Source organism: Megascapheus bottae, chromosome 26, assembly GCF_031878675.1.
Source record: "Megascapheus bottae isolate mThoBot1 chromosome 26, mThoBot2.hap1, whole genome shotgun sequence".
Lineage (NCBI taxonomy): Eukaryota > Metazoa > Chordata > Mammalia > Rodentia > Geomyidae > Megascapheus > Megascapheus bottae.
Window position 1 is genome coordinate 15,447,029 of NC_143534.1, and position 22,681 is coordinate 15,469,709.

At 39.6% G+C, this 22,681-nt stretch overlaps 1 protein-coding gene across 2 annotated transcripts in view; it reads left to right on the forward strand.

The window, feature by feature from the left end:
* The first annotated feature begins 260 nt into the window (after positions 1-260).
* Spag6 (sperm associated antigen 6) overlaps positions 261-22,681 on the forward strand; it is a 45,861-nt gene continuing 23,440 nt past the window's right edge. Inside the window, exons 1-4 of one of the 2 annotated variants that reach the window (XM_090319016.1) lie at positions 261-424; positions 538-633; positions 12,409-12,575; positions 16,285-16,468. In XM_090319016.1, the coding sequence (XP_090175142.1) occupies positions 400-424; positions 538-633; positions 12,409-12,575; positions 16,285-16,468 (472 nt within the window). In that variant the 5' untranslated portion in view covers positions 261-399. Of the gene's footprint in view, positions 425-537; positions 634-3,396; positions 3,497-12,408; positions 12,576-16,284; positions 16,469-22,681 lie in introns of those variants that run through there. The other variant, XM_090319017.1, reaches the window with a different exon arrangement.

Sequence of the window (22,681 nt, forward strand, 5' to 3'; positions counted from 1 at the left end):
GGCGCGGCTCCTGGGTCACCGTGCGCAGAACGCGGTCCCCGCGGAGGACGCCCGGGCCGCGCGCGCGGGCCTCGGGGCCGGGCCCTCGACGGAGCCCGCCCTGGCCGGCGCCGAGTCCCCGCCCAGCCCCGCGCCGCCCCGCGGGCGGGGAGGGGAGGCTGGCCGCGTGGGCGCCGCCCCGCGCGGGCGGCCCGGGACCGCGGCCGTGACGTCACGCCCGGCCGCGGCCGTTGCCGCGAGACGGCGGCGTTCCGGTTCCGGTCGGTTGCCCGGGAGACGCGGGTACACAGAGGAGCGGTTGTGGTCCGCGGCGGCCGGGGTGGCGGTCGCGGTCCCCTCCTCCTCCGCCCAGCCGCGTCGCCGCCGGGAGGTGCGGGGCGGAGAGCCGCCGCGGGCGCCATGAGTCAGAGGCAGGTGTTGCAAGGTAGGGGCGCGGGGAGCCGGGCAGCCCCCCTCCCCCGACGGGCCGGTGAGCGTCCGGGCGCCCCTCGACGGGCCGGGCTCCCCACCGCCCCTCTCCCTCCTCCCTCCCCGCAGTGTTCGAGCAGTACCAGAAGGCCCGCACCCAGTTCGTGCAGATGGTGGCGGAGCTGGCGACCAGACCCCAGAACATCGAGACGCTACAGAACGCGGGTGAGCCCGCACGCGGCCCGAGGCGCCCCGGCCCGCCCCGGCCCCCGTCCCCGCCTCCCCGCGCCCGGAGGGTCTCGGTGGTGGAGAGGGGCGGCCCGGGCTCCTCACCACCAGGCCGCGCGAAATGACCCGCCTGGGAGTCATTTTACGTGGCCGGGAATCCACCCCTCCGAGCGCCTTTAGGTCGGGGTGCCGTCACCGGTCCCCCCCACCCCGCCTCCGACCATCCCAGACTTGTTCACACAGCATTTCCTCGTCCGGGTGGTGGGGGGGCGGGGACGGGGGGGGGGAGGTTTGCTGGAATCTCGGCCAGAGGGTTCCAAGTAGGGTGAAGTCCTTCCACTCGTGGGAAAGAGAAGAGAGGCGTGGGGAGGAGGGAGGGAGGGAGGGGAGAGTCGAGTCAGTCCACCCCCCCATTCCTGGATTCAGATGACTGTCACCACGTGACGTGTAAGGGGGCTAATCAATACCACAGTGAACCCCCTCACATTATATACCTTAACCCGACAGATAAAGATAGATTAGATATAGATCCCTCTATATCTATTTCTGCATCTATAATATTGTACATATATATATGTATATATATGGGAAAATTCCAGAAGAAAAACCCACGAAGAACAAAGATGATTTTTCCCCTTGCCAAGCACACTGAAAATGTGTCAGACGTCACTGCTGTGTACTACAACTGTAGGTTTAAAACTGTGCTAAGATTTCAAGGGAGAATCCACTGGAAGATTCAGAATGAAATGGTTGCAATTTGATGATATATATATTTATTAAATGTCATATTTTATCCACATATATATATAGACAAAAGGCATAAAAATAAGCTTTTAATGTATAGGATAAGATCTTTACCACTAATTTATATGTCATTAAAATAAATGGAGAACGTATTCAAAGCAAGAATAGTTAAGACGTGATGTTACTCTGAGTTTCTTTGAGGGGAATTACTATTGCATTTGTGTGGTAATTTTTTTTTTTGTCACTGGGATTATTGAATGTTTTCATGGGTAGAGGTGGAAGAAGCATTTATAATGGAAAAAGTATCTTTCATATTTTGAGGTAATTATAGGTTCATGTGTAGTTGTAAGTCGTAATAGCAGAGATTCTGGTACCTTTAGTATCATGCAAATGAGTACAATATCACAAACAGGCTGTTAATACTGATAAGAATTCATTGATCTTATTAAGGTTCCTCCTGTTGTATCTGTATGTGTTTCATTGTGTATAATTTTATATTCCATTTTATATCTAGCCATCATTGTAAAAGTGTTGTATTTTTATAACCACACTATCCCCTGAATGTGACCAACAATAAATTACTGTGTTTCTAACATCTTTTCCCTATAAAATTGATATTGTTGTTATGTAGCCACAATGTATATCAATTATGTATCACAACCAAGCTTTTATTCAGACAGATGCCTTATTTTGACGGTGTAAGTCACTAGTGCACTTTACCTTTGACTTTGACTTATTATCTACATATCTGAGACTGTTTTGCCCATATGTAGTTTAAAAAAGTATTATGGATCTAGAATAATATGAAGAACATTTTCCATATAGAAAACCACGACAAACAGTTATTCTCTTGCTATGAAATTTGAATCATTTCATGTGAAAGGGATATTAAAAATGAAGATTATCAATAGAATTTTAATGTATTTTCATTTTCTGAATTTTCTCACTGTTTTTGATGTGCTAACGAGAAAATTTGCCTGATTGAATATATACAAAGTTACTACCAAAGCAAAAGAAAGTATTGAAAATCTCTTCTTTAGAGTAGTTGGAAAATAATAAGTTGAATTTCGAATCAAAATGAATACTAGAGAGAACTGTGTTAAAGTGTCTGTAACTTTAAGTTTTTTAAGTTGTGGTTTGATTCCTTGTAAATCAAAAGAACATATGAAAACATTAAAACATTTAATGATTGTTATAAAAATCTCTATGTGCCCTCAGACTATATGTATTTGAACCATTACATCTTGCAGCAATTTAAAAATGAATTTTGATACTTCCCCTCTCAGAATAATCAACCACACATGGCTGTAATAGTGGAGATAGAGATAATGCATTGTTACCTTTACCAATTATAAAATTCCAGCAATTGGAGGTAGTTATTAAATATAAGAAATATGTTTTGTATTACATTGAATACTAGGCCACTCTCAGGCCTGATTAGGAAGTTTAAAGTAAGCTAATAAAAACTCAAAGAAAACTGTTTTTAAACTGCCCAGTTACATAAAATACCATTTTTCTTAACTAGCTATTTATATAAGTTCTATAATATTTTATATGCAACCTAAAAAGTAGTAAAACATGGCAAATCACTAGTTAAGCACATTTCCAGAAGCAGAAGTGGATGCAACCCTTTTATTAGTCATCTATATGAAACCATGTTGTTGATTTAGGTAATTTTATGGTTTAAGGTTCAAGAAAATAAATAATAGGAGTTGTTGGTGTAAAATGATTTTAAATCATGTCTGGAGCAAACAAAACCAAATTTTGAGAATGCTGAAAAGAAAAAGGCTCCTCTGAGCCTGATTGATACTGTTGTCTACTCCTACTTCTCTTTCCCAGTATTTAGCACAATTACAAGCATTTAGTTTCCCTTTTCTTCACTAAGCATTCATTCTAGGCCTAGCACAATTCTTATTAGTAAATACTTAGTAGTGATGGAAAGAGTAGTTATTTATATTACCAAAAAATGTGCGATTTTACATTTGGTAGTGTAATACCAAGCCGCAGGAGCAGAGGCAGAAAGATCTCGAGCTTGGGCTGCGTAGTGAGATCCTCATGAAGACAAAGAAGAGAAATAAATTGGAATTTTTACAACTGCTTAGGCAAAGCAAGTACGGTAAGGGTTTACACTTAAACCCAAAAGAATGTTAGAGAATTGCTTTTGGGGTAAACTGACTTAATAGCTTTTAAAAATTTCCTTTCCCTTTCCTTGCCATATTGGGATTTGAATTCCAGGGCCTCAGACTTGCTAGATAAGTACTCTACTACTGGAGTCACATTCCATGCCTTTTTTTGCTTTAGTTTTTGCTCAAGTCTAGCCTCAAATGAGGAGTCATCTTACCTCCAGCCTCACATATAAATGAGATCACAGGCTTATACCACCACATATAGCTTATTAAGATAAGGTGTTGCTAACCCTTTGGCCTGAAGCTACCATCGTCTTGATCTGTACTTCCAAAACTAATTTCTCAATTTCTATCTGGTCTTGTTCTTTTTCTACAAAAAATTAGAAAAATTATTTCTAGATGGTTCTAGAAGTTACTAATGAACTTTGAAGCAAGTCCTTCAAGTCCTTTGTTTAGGCTTTTCAGTAGCAGTGGTTATCCAAAAGCTGTGAAACTTAGTGGCTTTTGAGCTCTCCTTGAGGAGAATCATGGGAATTGAGTGGAGCCAGCTTCAGAGAACTTTAACTGATAAATTCTGTAGGTGTGAGTGAGTGCGAGTGGTGTTCAAGTTTAAGTCTCAGAGCCCTGGAAGATCTTTAGGCTTCTGTAGTTCACAATAAAAATCTTACTAAACTAGGAAGGTTTTGGTTTTTGCTGGTGTGTGTGTGTGTGTGTGTGTGTGTGTGTGTGTGTGTGTGTGTGTGTGTGTGTGTTTAGGGCCTGAGTGCTGTCTTTGGGCTTCCTTGCTCAAGGTTCACACTCATCACTTGAGTCACAGCTCAACTTTCTGCATTTTGGTATAGTCATTTGGGACTGATTTTCATAGGCTTTCCTGCCTGAGCTGGCTTTGAACTGACATCGTCAGATCTCAGCCTCCCTTACAGGTATGAGCCATGGGTTTCTGGCAAATGAGCTTTTTAAAAGCAGGGGAGGGTGGAGGGGGTGAGATCTGTAGTAGACTGGGAGTTGAGAACTAAGATGTTAATTCAACCAGTTGTCCTACTGATAACCTACCTGGATCGAGCAGTGTCCTGAAAGACAAAGTGTGAGCCCTGGGTTATGGGCTTGTCTTTGGGAACTCATTACTGAGAATTGAGTTTTGTTGGTTGGCCAGTGGAAGTATCTGGGTAACACTTCGCCTTTGTATTCATGCATGCTTGGTGAGAAGTACTTTTCCTTGTCCATTCACGCAGCACTGGGATTACGCTTTGTAGTGTTGGTCCTAGTAGATGTGTCCAGGGCCATATTCTGAGAAATCTGGCTTTGCTGTGGTGGGCGGACTGCCCCAGTGACTACAAGCCAGGCTTTTCCATATTTCAAGTGAATAGTTGGTTTTGCTCTTTGGATGTTTCATGCTATCTAGTATAGATGGCTCAATATTAAATATTTTAAAAAAAAGTTTAGCAGAGAACAAGTGATATTTCTGTGTATACGTGTGTGTGCGTGTGTGTGTGTGTGTGTGTGTGTTTGTGGATGGGTAGTGTATGAAGTGTGTGTCTACAATGAAAATTGCATCTACCCACTTTTCTAACCATTTTAAGTTTTATACATATTTTAAGTAAGTCATTTTTGAAGTAGACTATATATTTTTTCCATAGAAAGCTTCAGACTTAGTACTTGTTTTTAGACAGAGTCTATCTCTGTGGCCTACGCTGGATGTATAGGTATGTGCTAGCTTACAACATGCATTTTTTAAAGTTGAGGGATTATTTTCAAAAAGAAACATTTCACTTTTTCACACCTTCCTTAAGTCTATAAATGAAGACAGAGGATCCTGTTCTTTTATATAGAGATATTTATTCCATAAATATTTACTATGTTATCTCCATGTATCTGCAAAGTATGCTATTTTAGGTAAAACTATTTGTTCCTATTTCTTTCATAAAATTTTTCTTTTTTTTCCTTAAACTTCCAGGGACTTCAGTATGTCAGAACTCAATTATGGTAATATCCTTAACCTATGACTTTGATATAATTATCAATCTCCTTCCACAATACATGCCTATTCCTTGCTGTCTTTTCATCCATGTTGTGCTTGTGTGTGTGTCAGTGTGAATGCACATGTGCTGGGGACTGGACCCAGGACTTCTAGCATGCTAACCATGTGCTGTATACAATGGATAACTGTTCTATAAAGTACCTAAAAATCTTATAAGTAGGTGAAGTATGAATAAAATAAGAAATTAAATTGGCTCAAACGTAGATTGACTTTTGGTTTGGTCCTAGAGATTGAACCCAGGCCCTATGGAAGGTGTTTTTTTTTTTTTTTTTAAATTAATTTCTTGGGTCTGGGAATGTGGTTTAGTGGCAGAGTGCTTGCTAGCATGCAACAAGCTCTGGGCTTGATTCCTTAGTTGCACATAAACAGGAAAGGCCAGAAATGGCACCGTGGCTCAAGTGGTAGAGTGCTAGCCTTGAGCAAAAGAAGCCCAGGGATAATGCACAGAGTTCAAGCCCCAGGAGTGGCAAAATAAATAAAAAAATAAAATAAAATAAAAAATAAAACAAATCAATAATAAAATAAATAATAACAACTAAAAAATTGAGTGCCTACCAAATATTTCCTATTCAAATGTGACCCATGCAAATTTATGGTACAATTACTTCTGGTATTATTTCTCTGTGCTACCTTCTTCCTTGATGTCCTAATAGTCTGTAGTCAGATAGGTGCACTAAGGCATGACATTAGTAAAAGAACAATACCAATTCAGTGAGTTCAGCTGTCCCATGAGAGGTGGAAAACAAAGAGGATCATGAGTTTGAGTTATGTCTAGGCAAAGTTAGCAAAACCCTGTCTCAAAAACAAAAGCAAGCTGGGCACTGGAGGCTCATGCCTATAATCCAAGCCACTTAGAAGGCTGACATCTGAGGATCATAGTTCAGGAACAGCCCCGGCAGAAATGTCTGTGAGACTCCTACCTCTAATTAACCACCGGAAAACTGGAAGTGAAGCTGTGGCTCAAAGTGGTAGAGCACTATCCTCGAAAGTTCAAGAGCCACAACTGACAAAAAGCCAATCAAACAAAAAGCCCAGCAACAACCAGAACACCCCAAACAAAAGGCTCAAGTGGAGGCCTTGGGTTCAATTCCCAGTACCATGAAAAAAAATTCAGCCTTTTTGAATTAAAATATAATTATGTCTGTATGGGTTTGGGTTTAGGAGAATGAACAGTTTGCATGTTCTTTTTGAGTTCCTTACAGTGTCATTCATATACCTCACATTTTATGCTGAGAAAATAACTATGAATGTGATTGTATCTGTTTTATTTTTTAACTAAAATGGACTTGAAAGGAGAGAAAATTGCACATTAATTTTCACAGTTGGTACATTCATTATTCAGTGAACATTTAAATGTGTCCAAGCGCAACATGAAAGCTTGGATGCTGATCATACATCTAAAAGGAATAGTCCCTGGCCTGAAGTGGCTTAAGTGCTCCTGGAGAGAGAGATATGAGTAAATTACTTGTGGCATGAAAGGCACCCACTTCAGGATGAGGGGAGCTGTTCAAGAGCATGTAGAGGGGTAGGTGTTACTGAACTTACTGGGAATTAGCCAGACGGAAGCGCGTTAGGGCCAAGTGGAAAAGCACAGAGCCAGGGGCTGAGGGGTAGAGGGCAAAGGAGAGGGAAGTCTACTGAGAGGAGCGGATGAAAGTTGAGTTTCTTTTCAAATAAATGCAAAGCCATTGAAGGGTTTTCAAGGAAGGAATTAGACCCATTTTGTACTTTAGAAAGATGACTTTAGCAGTGATGTCAGTTATTTGGAAGGGTTTAAACAGGACCATGAATTTTTGCTTTTGGATCCTGGTGGAGAAGAGTTGTGCTCCTGCTTAACTTTTTTGGCTCACACCTTGTATTTCTACCACTTGAACCACATTTCCATTTCTGGCTTTTTCTTTTCTTTTCTTTTTTTTTGCTGGTTAGTTGAAAGAGTCTCAAGGGTTTGTCTAACTAGACTGGCTTCAAACCTTGATTCTCAGGTCTGAGCCTCCTGAGTAGCTAGGATTATGGGGTTGAGCCACCAACACCTTTTTTATTTTTTGTTTGCAATGCTGGAAATTGAACCTGTCCTCTGATCATTGAGCCACATCCTGAACCCTAATTTGTTTTTTAATGTATTGTCATATAGTGCATTTTGGCCTTCAGAAGAAAACGCAGTGCTGTCATTAACTCCTCGTTCAGAGGCCTGTACCACCTGTACAGGTTGTGTTATTTATGGACTCTTAATTATGGACTCTTAATTTTAATGCATTTCCTCACCATAGACTGTGGGTTCTTAATGAACAGACAGAAATGAATTTCTTTATATGTCATATATATTTCCGTATTCATCTCTTTATTGCTCTTTTTTCCCTTTGTTCTGCTTTCTTTTTCTTTCTCTTTCTGTCTTCGTTTAGTCCTTCTACAATCTTTACATTTTTCATATTTTATTTATTTATTTATTTTTTTGCCAGTCCTGGGCTTGAGCTCAGGGCCTGAGCACTGTTCTTGGACTTTCTCAAGGCTAGAGCTCTACCACTTGAGCCTCAGCACCACTTCCGGCTTTTTTTTTTCTATATGTGGTACCGAGGAATCGAACCCAGGTCTTCATGCATGCTAGGCAAGCACTTTAACCACTAGGCCAAACTCCCGGCCCCCATTTTTCATATTTTTAAGGCAGGCTATTTACTGATTGATTAATTGATTGTGGTACTAGGGATCAAACCTAGAGTACTGGCCATGCTAGGCAAGTTCTCTACCACTGCGCTATGTCCCCCCTATAAATACAATTACAATAGCAAAATACCAGCCAGGTGTTGGTGGTTCATACATGTAATCCTAGCTACTTAGAAGGCTGAGATCTCAAGATCACAGTTCACAGTCAGCCTGGGCAGACAAACTTAAGGAATTCTTATCACCAATTAATCACTAGAAAGCCAGATGTGGAGGTGTAGCTCAAGTGCTAGAGTAAGAAAGTGGAGCAAGAAAGTTAATGGACAGTGCCTAAGCCCTAAATTCAAGCCTTAATACTAGCACAAACAACCACCACCACCACAACAAAACTACACACACACACACACACACACACACACACACAAAGTGTCCAGGCTTACTGTGTGTAAGAGGTGTCATGAAATGGCAATTCAGGAACGAGATGTTTGGGGCTATATTTTTGAAAAGTTACTTTTTTCTAAAGTAAAAAGGACCTTATTCAAAGCAATAAGGTTATTCAAACAAAGGTATTTCAAAGGGACTTTACATTTTTTAAGTTCAAGTTTAGAGCTTTGGGTTTTTTTTAATTCAAAATTTGCATTGTACTGCCTGAACTAAAGAAGATTGGAGAATTGTGATAGAGCAAAAGTATTGACATAAGAACTTAAATTTGATATTGGACACAGGGAGAGGAGGAAAAGAAATACAATAAAATATTAAGGAAACTTATGAAGAAAAATATCCTTTGACTATATAGATGAGTAAAGTATTATTCTGGAGGGGTAAATATTTTCTAAATTGTAAACTGAATTATTCTTAACTTAAGAGATTTGTGGTAGCTTTGCTAAATTCTGTGTCTCAAAAGCACATAACTATTACAACCTTAAATATATTAACTCATTAAAGAATTCTTGACATAATAGTTCAAAGTTTGTGAGGCTTTATTTTAAATATCCCATTAAATAACCCCATTATAGACTGATGTACCAAATTATTTCAGAAGACAACAAGGTACTGTTTTCACATAAATGTGTCAAGTGGTGGAGAAAAGCTATTTTAAGCATACTTTCTGGTTTTTAGCCTCCATAATGCATTTTATGAAGCTTTTAATATATGTTAGCACATTTAGCTTTATTCTTTAGAGTGTTGTTCAGTCTTAATAAAAATGGTGCATATTCATTATGATAATAAGTGATGCTTGACAAAAATGACAAAAATAAAACCTAGGCAGCCACATGCAGAAAACTAGAAATTGATCCCAGCTTATCCCAGCCTATTATCATGCACAAGCTGAAACTGCTATATAATAGAGTAGGAGAGACACTGGAACTCATAGGCACAGGCAAAAACTTCCTGAACTGAGTCCCAGGGTCATAACAGATTGGAGAGAGACTTGACAAATGGGACTACCTAAAAATAAAAAGTTTCTGCACAGACAAAGGCACAAGCTACTAAAGTAGAAAGGCAGCCAAGCAACTAGGAAAAGATATTTACCAATAATACAACAGACATGCTTAATATCCACTATCTACAGTGAACTCAAGAAACTAATCCCCCCCCAAACCCAACAACCAATCACTAAATGGGCAAGAGAACTAAAGAGAGACTTATCAAAAGAAAAGGTTAAAAATGGCAGAAAAGCATCTGAGAAAATGCTCATCATCCATGGTCATAAAGGAAATGCAAATAAAAACAACCCTAAGATATCACCTTACCCTAATAAGAATGGCCAATATTCTGAACTCAGACAATGACAAATGCTGGTGGGGTTGTGGAGGAAGAGGACTCCTATTGCACTGCTGGTGGTAATATAAACAAATTCAGCCACTCTGGGAGGCAGTTTGGAGATTTCTTAAAAAACTGAAAATCCCTATGATCTCGCCATACCACTCTTGGCCATCTACCCTGAGCATCATAACCCAGGATATGGTAAGGACACCTGCTCAGCCATGTTCATCTCTTCACTATTCACAATTGTCAAGTGATGGAAACAGCCCAGATGCCCTACCACAAATGAATGGATACAAAAAAAATGTGGTATGGAATTCTACATAGCCAACAGACAATATAAAATAATGGCATTTGCTGGGAAGTGGATGAAACTAGAGCGAATCATGTTGAGTGAGATAAATCAAGACCAAAGGAACAAAAGGCACATGGTACCCTTAATATGTGGATATAGGATCCAAACAGTACAAGAGCGAGGACTCAATATTTGGATACCCAAGATTATGGACATGGTCTTGGAGATATAAACCTAACTACATAGACATAAAAATCTGTGATGGGCCATATACTCTATAGATATAATCTTATATAGATTGATATGTATCTATGACGTACAAACCCTCAGTTTAATTGTAATTATGTTCTAAAATGTATGTGCTGGTGATTGCCTATAGAGATTCCCTTCTTGAATACTTGTTTGTTAAACATGACATTTGAAATATGATGTAAAAATCAGTGTTAATAAAAGCGTTCAAAACAAAACAAAACCTAGGTGAAGAAAGGAACAAAGGACTTGAATGTACTCTTCTCCAAAGATGATGTAGCAAGGCCAAGTGAGCACAGGAGCAGATGTTCAACATTTTTAACATTAGAGAGGTACAGATAAAAACCACAATGGGACATTACTTTACACTCATGGAGATCCTATCGTTTTTTTTTTTTTTTTTTTTTTTTTTTCTGTTTCAGTCCTGTGGCCTGGGCACTGTCCTTGGACACTTTTTGCTTGAAGCTAGCACTCTGCCACTTGAGCCACAGTGCCACTTCTGGCTTTTTTTGTGTATGTGGTATAGAGGGCTAGAATACTCATCACTAGGCTATGCTCCTGGTGAAACCTATCATTTAAAAAAAATGGAAAATAGCTGGGTGCCAGTTGCCCACACCTATAATGCTAGGTATTCAGGAAGCTGGTATCAGAGGCTCATGATTGGAAGCTGGCTCAGGCAGGAAAGTCCATGAGACTATGACCTCCAATTAAACACCAAAGAGTAAAAAGTGGAGCTGTGGTTTAAGTGGTAGAATGCTAGCTTTGAGCACAAAAGCACAAAGACAGCACCCAGGCCCTGAGTTCAAGCCCAGGACTAGCAACAAAAAACAACAAAAAATTAAAAATATATAAGGAAAATAGATGTTGGTAAGAATGTTGTAAAATTAAACTTTGCTGATGGAAACATAAAACAACATAGCAACTGTGGAAAACAGTTTGAAGACCCTCATATAAAATACTGTGGTTGGGAGTTTATGGAACTGTTAAAATGGCAACTTTGGTGTGTTATTCATATTTTATCACAGTAAAATAGCAAACTGCAAAGAAGTGATCAAATTGCTTAAAACACAACTTTCTAGAAACAACTCTGTATTGCTAGATGTTTGAATACCTCATTCTGTATCTTAATCTCTTTGTTGTGAGACTTCAGTTACCTCTACTATCTAGATGTTTTCATCTAGATGATAAATGTAATCAATGTCAATAGACACTGGACTGAGCATGGACTGTGGCCCCAGAGTGACCTCATAAGGTGGCCTATAGTTGATAGGAACAAGCCAGTTTAAACATAAAACTAAGGACTAAATATATCTGTGGTAAGCATTACACATCAATGTTTTCTGCTTTATATTATTTGGTAGTTATTGCTCTTATTCTGGTCTGATTTCAAATGTTATTGTAGGTTTTTTCTATTCCAAATGTTTCTAGATTTAGTGACAAAACAATTGGTAATGTTGGCTTTTATTTTTTTGCCAGTCCTGGGGCTTGAACTCAGGACCTAAGCGCTGGCCTTGGGCTTTCTCAAGGCTAGAGCTCTTCCACTTGAGCTAGAGTACCACTGCTTTTTCTATGTATGTGATAAAGAGGAATCAAACCTGGGTCTTTGCGCATGCTAGGCAAGCACTCTACCACTAGACCAAACTCCCAGCCCTAGTAATGTTTGCTTTTATGCATAACCAGGATATGTTTTTAAAGAAAGGATGTGACAACATTATGCTTCATAAACTGGGGTGAATTGATTAAAGTTTGGAAAGTCAAGGGCGTGCGTATGTATATGTACACATGTATTTACTGATTTTTTTTACTGCCTAATTTTCTCACATGTGTATTTATGTTGACTTGTATGTGTGCTTTCAAATGTAAGTTTTGTTGACTTCTGTTTTCCTGATCTGACTCAGGTGTGATGTCCTTACTGAGGCCCCTTCTTCTAGATGTGGTCCCCACAATTCAACAGACTGCTGCTTTGGCCCTCGGGAGGCTGGCCAATTATAACGACGACTTAGCAGAAGCAGTTGTGAAGGGAGACATTCTTCCGCAGCTTGTTTACTCACTGGCAGAACAGAACGTAAGGATTCTTAAAAATGAATGTGACTTTTTTGGTTTTAGATTAAATAGTGTGGGCACAGCTACGAAGCCTACGGGCATTAGAATGATTAGGACATTAATATAACCTCAAATTCGCTGAACTGTGCATAATAATACCTTTTGAGTACTTTTGCTTCAGGGATGATATGCAGATGAAGAAGACAATCTGTTGAATGTTCTAAGGGGAGTTACATAGAAATCTATACATTTTAAACAAAGTTATAGTATCTTCAGGAAGAGTGCATGGCCTTAAGCCAAATAAACAGTTGCTTTCAGCAATCATTTTATCCAGATGAAGTGTGGTCAGTGAAGAATGTGAAAGAACCTTGAAGCAAGGGGTAGAGAAACAGCCAAAAGAGGGGAATGTGTTCAATGGAAAGTTTGAGAAAATATTTAGTATTAATAAACAACTTTTTTTTTCTGCTACAGGGCCTAGTGCCCTCACTTGACTTTTCCCACTTAAAGCTAGTGCTCTACCACTTGAGTCCACAGCTCCTGCAATTTTTTTGGTTAGAGATAGTCTCTTGGACTTTTCTGTCCCATTTGGCTTTTACTGCCATCCTCAGATCTCAGTTTCTTCAGTGGCTAAAATTAAAGATATGAGCCATAGGCACTGGGAAAATGTCAACATTTTAAAGTACTCTGTAAAAGTGCCCCCAATTTTCTCTCTTCCTAGTGCTAGGCTGTATTTTATACAGTGCTCCTTGTTTGGTTTCTACAATAGGCTTCTGGACTATCCATTCTCCTTAGTTTTTTTTTAATAACTAAGGCATGTGTTTTCCTTTATTAATGTATTAAAAACATAAATTGAAAAATAGGCAAGTGAATCGGCATTCTCTAAAGACTATCTACAAATGGTCAAGAAACACATAAAAAGTTAACAGCATTAGCCAGTGAGAAATGCGAATAAAAACCACAATATTAATTCATACCTACTAGGGTGGCCATAATACAAAGTAAAAAAAAAAGCCAAACAGAAAAACCAGAAAATTGATGTTGGAGAAGGTGTGGAGAAACCAGAATCCTCATATATGGCAGGCAGGAATGTAAATGGTGCAACTGCTGTGAAAAGTTTGGCAGGTCAGCCAGAAACAAGTTACCTAGTATCACCACTGGGCTCAGCAGTTCACCTCCTAGTTGGGTACCCAGAAGGAGTGAAACCCAGCTCAAACAAAAATGCACAGAGATGTTCAGAGTGGCAACACTCACAATAGCCAAATGGTGGAAGCAGCCCAAGTCCACCAACAACAGATGAATGGATAAGCCAAATATTGTATATCCATACAATGGACTATTATTCTGTCACAAAGAGGAGCAAACTACTGGTAAATGGTACAACATGGCTAATTCTTAAAAATATGACAAGTAAAGATGCTAGACACAAAAGGTTACCTATTGTATGATCTCATTTATTCAAACCATTATTAATATGCAAATCTACAGACCCAGCAGAGACTGGGTCAGAAGAAGGTGGATATCAGAATATGGCTACTTAGTTTACAGGGGTTTCGTATTGGGAAGATGGAAAGATTTTGGAGCTAGAGAGTGGTGATAGTTGTACACACTGCCATTGAATTCTGTTTTACAATGATTACAGTGAAATGTTTATGATATAGAGATTACCAGAATTTTAAAAAGTCTTAACTATGCAAAATGTTGATGTATTTATTGACTCATGTCATCTACTAATGCCTTTATAAGGAAATTTTATTTTTTTCTGGGGATGTTCTTTCTTCTTCAAATACTATTAGACTTGGACTTATTCCTCTTGGACTGGTAGCTATTTCCTGTGTGTTTTTGTATCTCACATAGAAAGTTCCAGTCAAAGTTTTCTAAGTATGAATGAGTGTTATATTAGTTGTCAAGAGACAAAAAATATGAGGCAGCACATTTTGGAGGCAGTGAGAACACAAAGCAGTATTCACAAGCCCTGTCTCCCTCCCCTCCCAGGCTTTAAGTCATTTCTCACAGGAGATTTAATCTCTTCTTTATGAGGCACAAAGTCCTGTGGTTTTGCTTTGCCTTTTTCCCCCCCCTAAAGGCAAATCTTTTGGTGAGGAAAAGGAGAGACCAAACATAAGGAATTTGGGTAAAATAAAAAGTAGGAGAAAGACTTTGATCAGAAGATATGAGTTCTGAGCACTGTAGTTAGTAGTCACTAGTGGTACCCATTAAACTATAAATTTAACAGTTATGAAGAACACTTACACTCATTCCCATAATGAGCCAAGGTGATGTATGTGTAAGAAATTAACACATGAATGTGCTGTACAAGAAATTTATCACTATTTGTTTTTCACAATTATAAGAAAACCACTCAGGAAAAACTACTCTAGGATTCTATACTAATTGAGTTATGGACATATAGGAAACTAAAGAAAATATGTCACACATCAAAACATCAGTACTAGTTCTTAGCAATATATATCAACTCCTTAGATGTAACATGTTAAAATATACTTGATACATGTTCTTTTCTTCCTATACTTTTTTGTGTGTGCCAGAATTTTAACCTAAGTAAATAGAAGCTCTCAAAGCAGGTGTTGCAGTAATTTCTCAGTTGTCACTGCAAGGAAAGGAAACTCAGAGTATCAAGTAGGTGGTTAATTGGATTTTATTAATGAAAGAAGTTAAGAGATAACCAATCTATCTTTTTTTTTTTTTTTTCCTTCTATGGGTCATGGGCTTGAACTCTGGGCCTGGGCGCTGGCCCTGAACTCTTTAGCTCAAGGCTACCACCCTACCCCTGGAGCCACAGCCTTGCTTCCCATTTTCTAGTGATTAATTGGAGATAAAAAGTAAAAGTCTCAGGTTCTTTAGTGCCTGGGCTGGCTTTGAATTGCAATCCTCAAATCTTAGCCTCCTGAGTAGCTATGATTACAGGCTTGAGCCACTGTTCCGGGCTTACTCTTCATTTTTAATAAAGCAGTGTTTCCTATCATTTCCTAGCAATATGAAGAGAAACAGTCTAGGTCCTGTGTTTCACTTTCAGTTTCTCATTCCAAAATCTGATAAAACTTTTATATAGGAAAAATAAATATGAAGCAGTATTTAAAATTCACATCATAGTAATTTGCTTTTATTCTTTTATCAAAACATTTCTAGAGAGGACAAATAACCTCTGTGTTGTTTAGCTTAGGTATTTACCATGTAAATACATAATGGAGGATTTGCTTTCTGTTTATATGCTGATTGGTAAGTACATCTTGGAATGTGGTTGTTATTTCAGGATAGCTGAGGACAAGGGGAAGATTAGTTAAGGTGGTGAAAGGCCGATCATGCTTGGAGGCTGGGGGCCAGACAAGGAAGTGAAATAGTCAGTTGACAGAGAGTTCAGTTACACATGATCTAAGAGTTCCCATGGGTCAAGCAACACTGTTCAGTGTAATGCAGATACATCTCATTATGTCATGAATTTGCAAAGTACAGTGTTTATATTTTATACCATTTCTGCAGCATGCTTCGGCATAAGACATTTGAAATGTAATTTAAACCAACCGTGTTTTCACTTTAGTTGGGACATGTCAAGTAGACATAATGGTTTCACAGGCTAGTTTTCATCCTCTGTATTTAAAAACTATGGAGTTTTATTTATGTTAAGATCATTTTCATGTTGCTCTTGGTCTATTTTCGAGTTTGAATATTTAAGTGCTCCGCTCATTTGGGGTTTGCTCTTTTTGCCCTGGCAGCGTTTCTACAAGAAAGCTGCAGCCTTTGTGCTGCGTGCGGTTGGCAAGCATTCTCCTCAGCTGGCGCAGGCCATCGTGGACTGCGGAGCGCTGGACACACTGGTGATCTGTCTGGAAGATTTTGACCCTGGGGTCAAGGAGGCTGCAGCCTGGGCACTGGGATACATTGCGAGACATAATGCAGGTAAATGGAGCATATTTGAAAAAGGATGATTCAAGCTTTGATTCATTAACTAAGTCAGATTTTTGTATAGTAAGCCATAGATGAAGTTTCTATACATTGTAAGAGGTTAGTTTTGAATGTCAGCCAAGCTGTGTGGATTGCACATTCGCACAATACTGATACATGTCAATTTTATCTTAGCCAAGGGAAATTGGAGGAGGGAGGAGGAGAGTTGGGTTGGTTCTCAAAGGCCTTCCTTGGTGGCCAGGTGTGGTGGCATTGTAATCCTAGCACTCAGGAGTCTGAAGCAGGAGGATCATAAGTACGTGGCCAGCCTGGGCCTCATAGACATTCTGTCCCACACGAACAGTTGATGCCAACAGACAGACTTAGCTGAGGAGCTTACCGTGGCTTGAAGGGTCACTAGGTTCTCATGTCAGTCATGATAGGGCATGCCAGGTCAGTCAGGAGCCAGGCCACATGAGTAAGTGGATGGAAAAGAAATGGACATGACTTTGTAGAAAATGTTTGTATTCAGCACATGTTGAAAAGAAAGGAGGAGGAAGAAAATCAACAGGAGGTGCCTTCTCCTTAGGATTAAGTAATTAGTATAAAGCAGATCAAGAATGGCCATGACCTCTTAGAAGAAATAAACCATAGGTGAAGAACTATGAAGTTCCTACCACTTTGTAGACATTCTTAAGATCAAGTGGCATACAGTGAAAACACAGTGCTCAGCAAACATAAAACCAACTTCGCAAGTAGTAAACACATTGAAAGCACTTGGTGGGTCTTTCTCCATCTGCTGATGGGAGGAGGGGGGCATCACGACAGCACTTGGCCACGTGGTTAAGAATGCCATAGCTTTAGGCAGGGTCTGAGTTTGAGTCCATGGTACCACTTAGCAGCTGAGACACTGGACATGGGTTTTGAGCTTTCTGAATCGTCATTTTCTCCTCTGCGAGAGGGTATATAGTAGTTACTTCAGAGATTTGTTGTGAGGATCATGAAGTAGTATATGGACACTACCTAGCAAATATGCCGTAAATTCAAGATATTAGTGTAGTACTGAATATTGAAAGTACTTAGCTGGGTCTGTGGCCTACAGTCTTCACTAGAGAGGCTAAAGCAGGAGAATCATGAGTTTGAGGCTATCCCGGGCATCATCATCATCATCATCATCATCATCATCATCATCATCATCATCATCATTTTTATAGACATTGAACCACAAATTATATAAACACATGGAAAGGAGTTTGACAAAGCTAAAGTAAGTCACAACAAAGCTTATTATGCTTATCTGAAAAAGTCTGCTTTGGAAATTTTTTCTTAAAAGATTCCCCCAGAATGAAAATGCTATTATAATGTTTTAAATATTAAAGTACCTTAAATATGTGATGTAAATTTACTGGTTAAATTATAGTTATCCACTTAATAGAATCTCATGCAGCAAAGCAAAAGGGTAATTAGGATCCCTGTGTGGTAACATGGGAGGGTAATTATAATGTTAAAAGGATAAAATTGTATATTACGATTATACTCTAATGAGTTTTTATGTGGACATAAATTAGGAAGTAAAACATGTTTGTATTACTAAGGAAGTAAAATAAAAGACATTTCTTCACTTCCAGATTTTTTGGTGTGTATATGTATAAAATTATAGCCACTGTGTGTTGACTAATTATTATGTGTCTGAACCTGTATAATGTGTTTCAGATGCATTATCTTATTTTGATTGCAGTTATTCATGGGTAGGTATTATTCTTTCTAGAATGAAGAAAGAAAGGGTAAGTTAGAATGTCTGAAATTGTATAAATCATAGAGTCAGAATTTGGGTTTAAATCTGATTTCCAAGTGAAGATTTGCTCCTATTTCATACTGCCCCTCTAAATGCTTCCTGAAAGAATATGAAAGAAAATCTTACATACTGAAACAGGGAGAAGCTCTGCCATAGTTATGTTTAATTTTGTTCTTAAAATTGTGGCAGAATAGGAATAAAGCAATAGGAAACTAAGCTGGGAAAGAAAACTTTGACAGTAGGATTCAGAATGAATATATTAAAATCCCCTATATCTAGTTTCCTTTTGCATATAGGTCCACTTTAAGACATTTTGTCCCATGGGTTGAGGGAGAAATCTAAGGCAGTATTGGAAGTCAGAAGCTAGCTATCTGAGTAGATTTAGTTACATTTTTGGCATGTTGGAGGGACATGTTACAGACTGTGACCAGAATACTTCTGAGTGGTGCAAAAAGGCCTTGAGGAACAGCAGTACAGATAAGTATATCAGTCAGGTACCCCCAGATGACCATTTCATCCCCCTCTTGAAATAATTATAGCTTATAAATAGGACTGACTGAGGGGTCCCGTTCCAATTTCTTACTGTAATCTAGCTCCCACATGGAATTCCCAGTGTAATTTTAGTATTTCACAGTAGTTAGGGGCCTGGAACTCAGGAGCTCCCAGAAGAGATTACTACATAGATTTCTCAGAAGGAAAGGTCTTAGAAGTCCTCATTCTCATGCAAACTAGTACAGGATTTACTTCCAAATAACCCGACTTAGGATTTCCTAAAAGTGTGTGTGTGAGAGAGAGAGCAAGAGCGACAGAGCGAGAGAGAGGAGAGAGAGCGAGAGAGAGCGAGAGAGAGCGAGAGCGAGCGAGCGAGAGAGAGAGAGAGAGAGAGAGAGAGAGAGAGAGAGAGAGAGAGAGAGATGAGGGAGAGAGAGAGAGGTTAATAGGAAGACATTATCTCCTTTTTAAAAAATGTTAGTGGTAAAATGTTTGATTAGTTTAAGAAATGTTTGGCTCTTGAATGTTTAGATCATAAATCTATTGCCTTTACAATATTTAAGGGCAATCAAATAAAAGGTTTTATTATAGAAAATAAAAGCTAAAATGAGCTCCCGATAGCAGAAAACAGTGACAAATGGGCATTGACTTTTGCTTATTTGAAAAAATACATTTTCTACAAGTTACTTCTAATATATATTTCATTCATTTATATATACACACATATATATTTCATACATTTACCAACAATCATAGGGAAAATGGTGCTGACAGCTAGAAATTGTGTTCGCTTTGTTTCCATGTCTACAAATTATATCATTAAATTTTTATGGTTGGATAACCAGTTACTGAATGCACATGATAATATTTACCTCTCATTTTGAAGAAAAGTAAGGTATTTCTTTGTATTTTTCGCTGCTCATACTGAAGTCTAGGGTAGAATTCTCAGATTGGTGGTTTCCTTGCTACTCTTGCCAAATATGTGTAATTATTCTGCTGACATATCTATTTACCTAAGCAAAGTCAAAAACTCCCATCATTTCCAAGGCTATGGGGCCAGGTAGCAAGGACAGCAGAATTGTGGGAATTGTGCTGTGGTGGGGTTTGCCCTAGCAGGTGGGCACAGGGAGGAGCTTCAGGAGTTCACAGCCCTCCTTCCCGCTCTAGGCAGCCTCTGGTAGGCTGGAAACATGTTCAGTGGCCTCCAGTGGTTTTCAGGGCAGATGATGGCCACAGTTAGAGAGGGATGGGGGTGGGAGCAGTTGCCTGAATGGAAGAATTCTGTGCGAATGACTTTTCCACATTTGGGTTTAAAAGTTGTTTTTCTTTGGAACTTCAGCTGGTTAAAAAAAAAAAAGACTTTTTTTCCTGGTAGTGCATTGGTTGATAGCAAACTTGGCAAAAAGGAATACATTTGCTATTTTTACACCTTTTAAACTCGTGATGTGTATCATATTGTAGATATGTGTGCCAGTCCTGAGCCTGGCTGCTCCTGAGCATTGTCTGCTCAAAGCCAGCTCCCAAACACTTGAGCCACAGCTCCGTTTCCATCTTGTTTTTGGTAGTTAGTTGAAGATATGTGTTTCACAGACTTTCCTGCCCCAGCTGGCTTTGAATTGCAGTCCTCAGATGGGAGCCTCCTGGTTAACACGTGCCAGCTGCCGGTACCCAGCAGAAGTCAGGGACTTCTTAGTACTGGGCTGGGGAAAATGATTATGAATGATAAACTCTGTACTTCCTATATTAAGTTGTTTTGTGTGTGCGCGGAGTGCAGAAGTGTAGGTGGAATAAAACCAAATTACAGTTGCATGATTGCATAAAGCAAGTGGAAAAAATTCTGGATATAAAAAGTATATTTTATAAAGTCTGATTCAAGGGGCATTCTGAACCTGTCTGTAACTTGGTCTTGTTTACCTTAGTTTCACTTGTTAAAAATTGAATGCTAAGGGGTCTGGAGGTGTGTGGGTCAGGTGGTAGAGCCTAGCAAGCACAAAGCCCTAAGTTCAAACCTCCATATAGGGAGAGAGGGAGAAAAGGAGAATTGGAAAAGCTCTGTATAGTTTCTACTACCTGTTGTCATTCAAGGCTGTACTCAAGTTTATCTTCTCCCACTTCCTCTGAGTTCTATTTGATAACTTTTCCTTAGCAGGTTTGAAGCTGCTTTCTTTCTTTTTTTTTCCCCCAGTCCTGGGGCTTGAACTCAGAGTCTGAGAACTGTCCTTGGACTTTCCTCCAGGCTAGTGCTCTGCCATTGGAGCCACAACACCACCTCCAGGCTTTTTATGTATGTGGTACTGAGGAATTGAACCTCCTGGGGCTTTGTGTATGCTAAGCAAGCACTCTTCCACCAGACCAAACTCTCGGACCTAAAGCTGCTTTTTTTATACTTGAACCCTGGAAGCACTGTTTATCCAACCCAGATAACTGTCATTTTAAACCAAAGCCCAATTATCTACTGATCAATAGCATATCAGACTCAGAGTTGATTTTTTTCTTAAAAGAGCCAGAATTATTGTGCTGTGGTTGCCATGGATTTTGTTTCTTTCTGATGTGTTGGTGATGTGCAAAGGTTTTGGGGGTTTCCAGCCTCAGTGGAGTCCTCTATTACTCACAGAGAATTCCATGAAAATTTGTACCCTTTGACCATCTGGCCTTCTCCATTCAACTTGTTTCTTGAAGTCAGGAAACTCAAGTCCTCTTCTCCAGTATAGCAGTGAAGTCTAGCTGCAGTGATGCTATGCAACGTCCAAGGTTAAAGACTACAGCTTTTTGTCCTGAATCTTCTCTGCGATCACTCACTGTGGGAGCAGCCTCACCATGAGCAGTCTTGAAGAGGCCCAGATGGTGACAAACTAAGATTCCTTCTAACGCTTTTGAGTGTGCTAATAGTGGGGCCTCAGACCACTGCTGGCCCAGCTCAGTCCTTGAATGTAGCCTGGTCAGAGGTTGAAGGCCTTGAACTGACCAGTTAAGCCACTCCCAGATTCCTTACCCATAGAACTCGGAAGGAGTAAATGTTTTCAAGTTTCTAAGTTTGTTGTGATTTATTACCCAGCAGTAGAGAGCCACATTCATTGTGAACAGCTGGGCTAGACCAAAAAAAATTAGAAGCTCTATTACTAAAAGCATACTTGATTATATAATAGAGCATAACCAATTAACAACCAATTTGGGCTGTTGTAGCACAATTTTTTGACAGTCCCAGGGCTTCAATTCAGGGCCTGATCACTGTTCTTGGGCTTTGTTAAGGGTAGAGATCTACCACTTGAGTCTTAGCACCACTTCTGGCTATTTCTATATATTTGGTACCAAGGAATGAAACCCAGGTCCAGTACATGCTAGGCAAGCACTCTGTACTAGGCCAAACTCCCAGCCCACAATATTTGTTTTTATTATATTTTTACATAATCATGGAAAATTGGTTAAATGGTATGACAGTTTAACTTAAAATTAATGTCATAAGTGACAATCAAATTTGAAATGCGTTTTCTAACATGATTTATTTTAAAAAGGTGTTAAAGTAATTCATTTTAGAGTAATATTATTTTTCATATAATCGTATGACCAGATACAAAACTAGCCCATCTTTAGACTGAAATAAGACCACCTAATTGCAAAGAAATGCTTGGTTATTTTATTTTGCTTCATTTTACTTTTTGTCAGTTGAACACAGGGCCTACATGCTTTCCCTGAGCTCTTTAGGCTCTGCCACTTTGAGCCACAGCTACACTTCAGTTTTTTGGTGCTTAACTGGAGATATGAGTCTCATCAACTTTCCTGTGAGCAGAAAGAAAGTTGAGTGTCTCTCTCTCTCTCTCTCTCTCTCTCTCTCTCTCTCCCTCTCTCTCTCCCTCTCTCTCTCCCTCTCTCTCTCTCTCTCTCCCTCTCTCTCTCCCTCTCTCTCTCTCTCTCTCTCTCTCTCTCTCTCTCTCTCTCTCTCT